At 47.2% G+C, this 10,708-nt stretch overlaps 1 protein-coding gene across 1 annotated transcript; it reads right to left on the bottom strand.

Annotated features, from left to right (window-relative positions):
• Nucleotides 1–6,959: 6,959 nt before the first annotated feature.
• LOC125943550 (uncharacterized) lies at nt 6,960–9,000 on the bottom strand. Its single transcript, XM_049662936.1, has 3 exons — nt 8,155–9,000; nt 8,055–8,077; nt 6,960–7,353 (listed from the first exon to the last, which is right to left on the bottom strand). The coding sequence occupies exons 1-3, from the start codon at nt 8,354–8,356 to the stop codon at nt 7,045–7,047; spliced, it is 534 nt and encodes a 177-aa protein (XP_049518893.1). The 5' UTR covers nt 8,357–9,000; the 3' UTR covers nt 6,960–7,044.
• Between the last annotated feature and the right edge of the window lie 1,708 nt (nt 9,001–10,708).

Here is a 10,708-nt window from a genome sequence, read left to right as displayed (position 1 = left end):
TTGTATACATTAATGACATAGCAACATGCATAGACGATAGTGTGAGTATTAAATTGTTCGCGGATGACTGCTTACTTTACAAATAAATCAAAGCTTACAATGACCAGGTGATCCTGAGCAATAGTCTTACTGCGATTTCTAACTGGTGCGACACCAACAAAAAACACCCTCTAGCATATCAATACACTATTAATCAATCCGAGGTCACTGAAACAGACTCCTTTAAATATTTAGGTGTAACCATTAACAATCGCCTTACCTTGTCGCAACACATTGATAATGTTTGTGCGTCTGCTCGACGTAAACGCGGCCTTCTAAGACACAAGCTGAAACATTCTCCTCCATCCGTGAAACAATTAGTATTCAACACACTGGTAAGGTTGCGATTAGAATCTGCTTGCGTCGTCTGGGACCCATTCATGAAAAATTATATAAACAAACTGGAAAACATTAACAGGCTTGCCGTCCGCTACATATATAATTGTTATGGACGTTATGATTCCCCATCTCAATTGATTATAGAAAATAATATTGCCTCCCTAGAATCCCGTAGAAAGGTAGGACGCCTAAAATTGCTTTGCCGCCTTTGGAAACAGGAACTACAACTTGATCATTCACCATGTCTCCAGCCGCTACCAGCTAGACCTACCAGAAATCATCACCCCGACAAGATAACCCCTATTTTCGCGCGCACAAATTGCTTTAAGTATTCCTTTTTTCCTAGAGCAATAAATGATTGGAACTCTCTGCCGGCCGATGTATTCCTGTCCAATAACATACCACATGCCATTGAAAAACTGCATTTCAAATAAACGTAGGAGCGCGTGAGTACTTTCATGCGTGTTAGCCGGCGCATGAGAAAGATCACTTGTCTACCTTCGCTGCGTTAGGCCAGAAAAAAAAAACTGTATAAACTGGTACGAAAAAAAATTCTTACCTTTCAATTGAATCCCTTGCTTTGTATGCTTGTAGAATGTGTTTTTAATGTATTTAATATCATCCTTCAACGTATCTCATATGCTTCAATGTATTTCATATTTCGCATGCATTCTTTTCTTTGAACGTATTCAATTTCATTTCTGTATGAACGAATTCCCTCCTGCCTGGGCACCGTGTTGGCCTCCAGTATTCTGTAAATAAATAAAGAAAAATAAATACGCCCGAAATGCTGTTTAATATGGTAAGTAAATGGTCATGTCGAAAACTGAGATCATCTGCTACCCTCAGAGATCTCGCTTGACGCTTTCCAACCATTGGTGGAGGGCAGTGTGCATTTTTCTGGCTCTATGGACAGGCCGCAGGTAGGAAGAACGGCTCCGCTTGAACTCAAGGGATCTCGCGCGAATGTTGCCAGAAGATGACGAAGTACGTGGACTGCAACTCAGGCGCTGTCCCTACGCGAGAAGCGACGTGACGGCCGCTATGAAGTTCTCGATGCGCGCCTCAATATATTGGTACGTCCTCTCAGGTGTTGTAGAAACCAATGGAGAGGCATCCTCGTGAATCTTGTCGGCGAGATCGGTCAGCCTCTCCAGAGACACGTCATCATGGGTGGCGAGGGCAGACAAACAGATTGGGAAAAGTACTGCACGGAACAGTTCCCTGAGCAGTGTACCATGGCCGCTCATATTCACTAAACCAAGTCTCAAGTAAGTGCAAAGCTAAGAAATCATTGATACGTACATAATTTTGAGTTGAACAATTATTTCATAACGCAATAAGGTAGCTGCGTACAATATCAAGTACCTAACTAGGTAAGATACAGTGGATGAATATATAACAATATTACGACGAACATTAATCTCAAGGTTTAGTTGTTTTTTCTATAGCAAACACATATAATTTCAGGAACGCTTGCTTAAACTATGTTAAAATCTTGCTTACACAACACAAGAAGCAACAACGGATGATGAAAATTAGAGAGATGAACATGGAGGCTTTCCTGTGCAAAACGAGTTTGCTACGTTATGCTCGGGTAAGGACGAGGAGTAAGAAACCCAGCGTTCGGCTATGTCGCATGTGCTAACTCTTCTAAGGATCAGGTGAAAAGAACGCGAGATGTCCGTGCCTGTTTTCGCATTTCCTCATCTGCTGTCACATGTGTTAGGAAGACTAACTGAGAATGTAGGCCATGGAAGAAAAGTGCACGGCGCTCTCCTGACAGGGCTCGGGAGCCTCTATTCCCTGATGGTGCTTTGCCTGCCTGTCAGATGGTGTTTCCTCCTGCGGACGAGCCCACAGCTTTCGAGTGAATGCCATGACCTGAATATCGGTTCGTTCGGAGCTGTCACGGCACCCGGAAGGAACACCTGGGAGCTTAATTAAGAAACAGCGCATTCTGTGCCCGCTAAACGCAGCCTCCCTCGTAGGGATCTGTGCGATAGCGACCGTAGCCACGCCTAAGAGGGCTCGCAAAATTCGAGAGTACGTCCGCATCCAATGCTGACATCGCCGTAAAATTGAACTGAGGGCCATTCACGCAAAGCCCGGAGAGTCATTGCGAGGTACGCAATGACAGACGTCTGAAGGAAGTGCAGGGGCGGTATTCTGTAAGAGTCTACCTAGTGGACTGTCCATTTCGGCGGCCGTTGATTCGCTGCTGCTTGACGTGCAGGAAGGAGACTGGCTGGCACCTTCCTGCACATCAAGCAGCAGCGAATCAACGGCCGCTGAAATGGACAGTCCACTAGGTATACTCTTACAGAACACCGCCCCAGGTCGTCAGACGGATTGGCATTGCGCCGCAGGCGATTGACCATACGCTGATGCGTCATCTCGTTACTTATCTTTCACATCGAGATAGGAAGTGAAGGTCACCTAAAACGAACCAGTTGGAATTAGGTCGTTGAGTTAGAAAAATGTGGGAGGAAAGAAGCAGTTGAATATAACCTGCCGGACCTCGCCGTGATGACGCCGATGGAGTGCACTTTGCTGGGAGAGCATACGTAACATATTTTTTCGGCTGACAGATGATGTTCACGGAATGCTGTCGTCAAAAACGACCTTTAGGACAGCACCATAACTAAACTGCGTTTGTTTATTTGCTTTGGGGAAATTTTATAGCTCATGCTGTATTAAAGAACGTTGCAGCAGTCATCACAACCCTGAAGTTCGCCTGAATTTACCTTATGCTAAATTAAGTCAAGGCGGCTAATGCGTACAAGAACATACACTTATATTAAGAGGGAAATGAACAGAACATAGAAGAAAGCCACACGCAAGCAGGCTGTGCGCTGTTATCACCGAACCTTTCAAGGGCGCTCCAAAGTGCAATTAGCTTCGTTTAGAGCTTTTACCATATCTTCACACTACGTGGACAACCGTCCGTCTGTCTGTCTGTCTGTCTGTCTGTCTGTCTGTCTGTCTGTCTGTCTGTCTGTCTGTCTGTCTGTCTGTCTGTCTGTCTGTCTGTCTGTCTGTCTGTCTGTCTGTCTGTCTGTCTGTCTGTCTGTCTGTCTGTCCGTCCGTCGTCCGTCCGTCCGTCCGTCCGTCCGTCCGTCCGTCCGTCCGTCCGTCCGTCCGTCCGTCCGTCCGTCCGTCCGTCCGTCCGTCCGTCCGTCCGTCCGTCCGTCCGTCCGTCCGTCCGTCCGTCCGTCCGTCCGTCCGTCCGTCCGTCCGTCCGTCCGTCCGTCCGTCCGTCCGTCCGTCGTCCGTCGTCCGTCCGTCCGTCGTCTGTCTGTCTGTCTGTCTGTCTGTCTGTCTGTCTGTCTGTCTGTCTGTCTGTCTGTCTGTCTGTCTGTCTGTCTGTCTGTCTGTCTGTCTGTCTGTCTGTCTGTCTGTCTGTCTGTCTGTCTGTCTGTCTGTCTGTCTGTCTGTCTGTCTGTCTGTCTGTCGCTGGCTAACAAACCAAGGGCTAGATTTAGTAAGCATAAATACCCTAGTTAGGGTAGGAATTGATGGCCGTCACCATAACACAATTGGTAGTGCAACGCACGCGTAATGCGGAGGTTGCGGGCTCGGCTCCCGCCGGCGACAAGTTATCTTGACGTCCACTTTCCCTTTTCTTCAGTATTTTCTACATTCCAATTTCAACCACACTTAATTTCCCCGATGCTTTCCTTGGCTTCATTGTTGGCTTTATGTGGTCATGCTTAACAAAATCGAACCCCTCGGTTCCCCTTCTTCTTTCGGTAATGGAGCGTCTGTCATTAATGGCATGTCGCGAGGGTCAGTGACGAAGATCACTAGAAAATAAGCTACTTGCTCTAGCAATTGCGTTCATTTATGCTGACTCACGTTCTCTTCCCTTTTCATATTTTTAAAATTGTAATGCAGTTCTCATTCTATACTTGAAGTAATAAATGGCACATATCGCTGATCGTAAAGCTTTAGTTAACATTCATTTCGGAGCATACACAGGTCAACAGCTGAGAGCGGGAAAATGATTCAGAGGACTTTTATGTTTTTCCATCGTCGCGGACGTTTTACTGCGCTTGCAACGGCGAGAATATGGCATTACCATATTTATTGTGAACAGAGAGAAAAATCAGTACTGTATACAGGCTGCACAGTATGCAGGCTTCGTGTGCTTTATCTGAACTGGGTTTGACAAAGTTCCCGTCTTCTCCCGAAAAAAAAAAAAAACAACGCGCGAATGCGCGTGAATTATGGCCATCGCATCTTCATATCCCGCTAGTGGGCCTCGCACGCAAGACGGACGAAAAGGAAAGGGGTTGAAGGGGTGAAATAGCGGTAAATCTCCAATTCATGTTTCAATGGAGGCGATATAACGAACGCCTAACTCCCCATCGCTAGCGCACTAGATGCTGGGGGAAAGAAAAGTAAGCGAACGGGAGCACGGACGAGAACGTACGTGCGAGACCATCGAGATTTTAGGGAGCCACACTAGAATGATGGACGGAGGGAGCTGGCATCTGCCACCGCGACCGCGCTCCCACTTTCTCAATCCCCTATTCCTTCGCCGCCACACGCACGCAAAGCTCGCTAAAGCAGTGCATGCATACGCGCGAGGCTGGCGCCTTGAAATGAGGGGGAAATATGCGATAGAGAGGGAACATAGCCAAAATGGGTGGCACTCGTGCACTGCGCGCGTGAAGGCGCCTGGTTGTGAATAAACTAGTGCTTGACTAGGGTGGCTAGAATGGGGAGGTGGGAAGACCGGCCTCCGGAGGCTGGCCCAAAAGCGCGTTCCTGCCGCGTGACGGCGCTACCGGCGGGGGCGCCGTGGTTTCTCGCGGCGTCTGCATACCTCCGGGCGAGCAAATGATTTGGTCGCGCTAAGTTTTTCCGCTTGAATGCTTTTGATGCTGACGAGCATTATTTTTTTAGCATTGTAAATGCTGAGATAATTTAATAAATTGTTTCAGTGCGCTCATTCCACGTAGAAACAGCGAGCACCGACCATGCAGCCGATACAGTGAAGATTTTTGCGGCCACTTCTTGTACGCCGTGCCGAAAGTAGTTCATAGTAATCGCCGTGGAAGGCCAGCGCGTTGGAACAACCTTGAATGTGTCACTCGCACATTAGTCACATATTTGCGATTGTGATAGGTCTTTAAAGGTAAGAAGTTAATGAAATATATCATGTTATTAATGCAATATATCAACAATGTGGTAAAAATTCCGAGAAGTGCAAGCGCTGGTGACTTAATACATGTTTATTGCAAATAGCAGTCACCACAGAGCACACATTTTTACAAAACGCAGGGCTTGACCCTTTTGACTTTCTTGTGGGTAGCACACTGGTTCAAGCCTTTGAGCAAAAACTGAACACGTGTGACACAGTAAAATCTAGTCACCAATCCTGTCAGAGCAGTGGAATGCTCCCTGCAGCCAATTTGTGGCCAATTGGCTGCTAGAAGCAAGAAATTCTTGACTGCTTTTGCGTGCAGTCGTGTAGTGATAAATGCAACAGTGAGTCTGTCCTCGAGGGTCTGAATGAGGTTGTACAGATGCACTGATGGGTACAGAAGCCCCCCCCCCCCCCCCCCATGTCCCACTGTTTGCAAGCTGCTGCTGTCAATTGGTGCGGCACCCTTTCTCGTGTCACAAGGCAGGAATCCCTGCATGCGTTGCAATCAGTTAGAAGGATGCGCTTCCTGGTTACGTAGCCCGCGATGTAATAAACCAGGCGGGCATCACTGTGTTGCTCCACATAGTCCACATCGTCTACGGCAACTTCAGCTGCTTCGGCAGGTAGTGTAGTGTCGTCTAAGGCTGTTTCTTCGTTTTCTCGGAGCAGCTGCTCCTCGGACAGCAGGGATTCCAAAAGTCCAGGGGACACATTTCCTCCCTTGAGGCTCTTTGCCAAGCTGTAAAAGCTTATGCACCTGCATAAAGACAAGTAAGTTACACAAATTGACACTTTAGATTATATGCTTTGTATTTTTATGGACAGGACTGAAATGCATAAGCATACTTGATTATAATGATGAACAGTGGAGGAGTTGGGTGGTCATTGGCTCCACTGGACTAACAATACCAAATGAACGCTCCAAGCAGTCCTGACTGAGGCGGGAGGTCATCAAGTACCTGAACCCAACCTTTTCAGTGAGGTACTTCAAGAGGTCCTTAGTGGAATGAATGGTCACACGCAGACCTTCTGATGTGCTCTTGCTTAAGAAGCCGAGCCCTCTTGCATGGGCCTCCCATTGAACAAGAAATTCTAGCATGCTGTCAAGTGCAGTTTCTTTAGCACTGCCACGTCTGAAACAACACAAAGAGCATTTACCACCGGCACATGAAAATGAGCACAGTTGCTGTGTACATACCTCGAAGCTTCTGCTGGAAACCGTGATGTCATGGCTTCAATTATTTGAGCCATCATGTCAATAAACATCCTTGTTGGCTCCAGATTAGTGTACTGTTGCTCAATTTTTTCTTTGTAAAAGTTCATTGCGTGCATAACTGCACTGTTGAAAATATTGAAGGCCCCAGATTCATCCTCATTTTTTCAAATCCACTTGGATATATGTGTGAACGCGTCAACTTGGGTGCAACTTTTAATGTTAAGGCACTGCTGTCAACCTTCCAAGTTGTTGCAAAACATGTTCCCAATGAGCCTGCAAGATTGCATATTGGTGATTACAACAGCTGCTTCCCAGGTGCCCTGCATTTCAAATAATGAAGACAATGAAATAGTATGCATACTCGGCCTTTGTGTGTGTTGAAGCCGTGCCTAATCATAGTGTTTCGCACACATTTCACGAGATGGGGAAAATCTGAGATGAAATGCAGGAACCGCTTCTTGTCGCATGGATGTGTAACCTTGCATCGCACGTGTTTAGCATTGCCATGCACACCCATGCTATGCCACATGGCACGGTTCCATGATGCACCGTCAGTACAGATGTAGTCCACATGCAGACCAGCTCGCTCGCATAGAAGAATTGCCTCCAAAATTATTTTAGGGGCGAAGCTCCTTAGGGTGTGGGTCTGTCCCTCCTCTGTAGTAGTAGTAATAGTAGTAGTAGGTAGCCACGTCTATTTTTATGAGAAAAAAAATTCCGAAAGTTGTGTCCGTAGCGGAATCGAACCAGGGACCCCTCGCTTCTGAACGCTTGGCGCTAACCACTACGCCACGAAGCGCACATGGACAGACGCACCACGATGGCAATAAATACCCAACATTAACGAAAGACTGCGCGTTTCTCACGCGTTTGTGCTAGCGCGTTACGGCCCGTGTAAGAAGCTGGTGTAACACGCTGTGGCCTCTCCGCCTTACCCCCGTATTCATAAACGCTGATGGCGTCGGCAAACGCGGTGCACGTTCCGGCATGTGTAAACGGATGCGTAAGACGCTGTGGCCTCTTCCCCTTACAGTACTGCACGTTTCTAACGCGTTTGTGCTAGCGTCCCCTTAAGCGGGAGATGGTGCAATTATAATGAAGCGCGCCGTTATAAAATAGGAATGACGTCACATATGGCGCGTGTCATTGGTGGAAGTCAATCGTTCGATTTAGTGCGGTGAGACTGGGCGAATTACACGGAAGATTCACGGTTTACCGATGATTCCCTTCGGAGCTTCGCCCACTCATCATCATTCACCCCGTGGATATGCGGTGTTTTTTTTTTGTCAGCGTCGGTGCCTTCACGTTTCCATTTGAAGCAAAGACACCTGAAAAAAATCAAGAAAGCAGGTATGAGTGCGATTAAAAAAAAAAAAAACGTTAGTGCTTTGATGAGTGTATTTACCTATGACCTGTGTCCATTTCCCCACGAAAGGCTGAAAGATAACAACTAGGCCGTGATCAGCTTTTGTGTGCTTGTCTTGTGCTTCGGTGAACTGGCCCAGGTTTACGAAGCCCTCAATATCCGTAGTAGATTTGAGGTCAAGGTGTGTGGAAAGTTTCATCTCATCTATAACTAGCCTACCATGCCTGTTCATTTCGTCCATTTCGCTGGCCTTTTCCTTCACACACTCAAGAAGTTTACGGCTGAAACCATAATATGCTTTGAAAGCCTGCAAATATAAGATAATAATGATTAAATTATACTCAATAAAAAACACGTAGTTGCATATCTTGATGTACTTTTGTAGGCACACACGGCTGGGAAGTACAAGATTCTTATGGCCCCTCAAATGCTCCTATAATCTAGGCCTCTTCATCCTTAAAATCATGCACTCCAAGAGCCATGCTTTATCATATCGCTATCCCCGCAGGGATAGCCGCTTCGATGCCTCGAAACATGCTCTGACTGCACACTGCTGCTTTTTTGGAAGCTGCTTGATCTGAAACAAAAGCACAACAGCAACGTTTATTTTAGACATCAAATCTGAAAAAGTAAAATAGCTTACTTTTGCCTCAAAACTGTTTTTCTTTATAGAGGAATTCTTTTGTCGCAACTTTTGCACGACTTCATGCAGGGTGTGCACTTCCCTGTTCCTCCGCCTCAAAGTGCGAACAGCACATTTCAGTCGCCTTCCCGCAGTCAGTGCCAGTGCACTTGGGCGTCGCACTTTATTCAAGCGGAGCAAGCGAGCCATTAAGATTCGCCTGACTTTTCTGCATGTTAAACATCGCTGAGGCATCTGGGTCGACACATTTATGAAACAAACCAGAAGTGGGTCAGGCATCAAGTATCTAAAATAAGTTTCCATACTTGTGATGCCTAAGAGGCATGTACCAAAAAACAACATACCATGTGACATGGATCCATCACACACAGTGGAGAACAGGCCATGTCCAGATAATGTTGTGCAGTCAGACACATCTAGTGGCTGGAACTCGCTGGTCTTTCCAACTCCATTACATAGAGAGAGTTTTTCTGCATATACCAGAAGATCTTGGGCCTTTTGCTCACACTCAATGGTACGCCGGCAGTGAAGTTGACCAGCCAGAAAAATGGTGCAGCATGGTGAAGTTTGTCCTTCGATTTCAAACACAGCTTCCTTGTTGAAGGCAACTGGAGGTACTTTGTTCTTGTCATAGTCAGCTGTGTGGTAACACACTACATTTTTGTGTTGGAACATCTGGCGTGACCAGTATTCCGACGGTAGTTGAAGACAACAAATTAATTGCGTTGCAGGTACTTCAGTCGTTCATCTGGAGTGAGCTGAATTACTGGTTCACATGCCGTATTGTCAATGCCTCTGCAGCTCTTTTTCACAGGCACGGAAGAGCGTTGTACCACTCTCCTCTTCCTCTCTTTCGGCAGAGTCTTTGTCAGGTACTTGGGAAGGTTTGGAAAAACCGTCGGCACAGCACCGTCTTTCAGAGCAGGAACATCGCGTGGTATATACACTTCCTTTCCGTTCATGACGTGCACGAAGTGTCTCATGATAAACCTGCAGAAATATAACAAATAGTGAGCATAGCCTCTGTTACAGGAAAAATTCCCCGATTTACAAGCAATGACACAACAGTGCAACTGCTACTACAAGTTAAGAAGCTAACACATGTCCAGCCACATTTAGACGGCGGCGAAACACAAAGTGCATCAATGAGGCGTGTGATATCACGGCACGTTAAAGAACCTCCGATCGTCTTAATTAATCTGGAGCTCTCCAGACACCCCGTGCGTCACATCGGGTCGTGAAACCGCATTATCTGTTAACGCGTGCAAACCTCAACTTGCTTCAAGTGCTTAAACACGTAGGAACGTACCTTGGGTCGAAATGCCTCTCGCAAACCGGAGAATTCTCTTGCAGCGCCTTGTCGGCCCTTGGTATGGCGCGCGCCCACTTTCCAAATTCATCTTTGCAGGCAGGCGCGCGGAAGAGTGACACTCTTTGTCCGCACGACTTATAACCGGCGTCGCAACCTGGCACAAAACACCACCTTTGCGTCTTTTTCTTCGTCGTTGACGGCATTCTTGACAGCGTGTCAAGAAATAGCGAAAGCAGCTCACACCACCTCCTTTCAAGAATCACTTATGAAACGCAAGAAAGCTGCACCACACAAAGCATGCGAGTTACCTTGCGCAGCGCCTATCAGACTGACAGGCTCACGGCGCCCCCGACGGAGGCGCCGAATTTTCCCCCGGCGGCAGGAACGCACAGCGGGGCCTCGCTAGGCAATGGTGGCGGTGCCGCGGTCTTCACACCTCCCCACTCTAGCCACCCTAGCTTGACCCCCATCGATCTGCTATTCGTGAAGGGCCGACTTAAATCTCCGTGAATGCGAAAATGTTTGCCGCTTTTACGCGGCTCCCTTCACTGACTTGCCGGGTGCCCATTAATTAGAAAAAGGCTGTTCGCGGCTTACAGGACTGCCGTGTGGGCGTTTACATCAGGCTGCGTTCGGAA

Source organism: Dermacentor silvarum, chromosome 2 (assembly GCF_013339745.2).
Source record: "Dermacentor silvarum isolate Dsil-2018 chromosome 2, BIME_Dsil_1.4, whole genome shotgun sequence".
Taxonomy (NCBI): Eukaryota; Metazoa; Arthropoda; class Arachnida; order Ixodida; family Ixodidae; genus Dermacentor; species Dermacentor silvarum.
The sequence above is the reverse complement of the archived record's forward strand: the minus strand, read 5'-3'. Positions and strand labels throughout refer to the sequence as shown.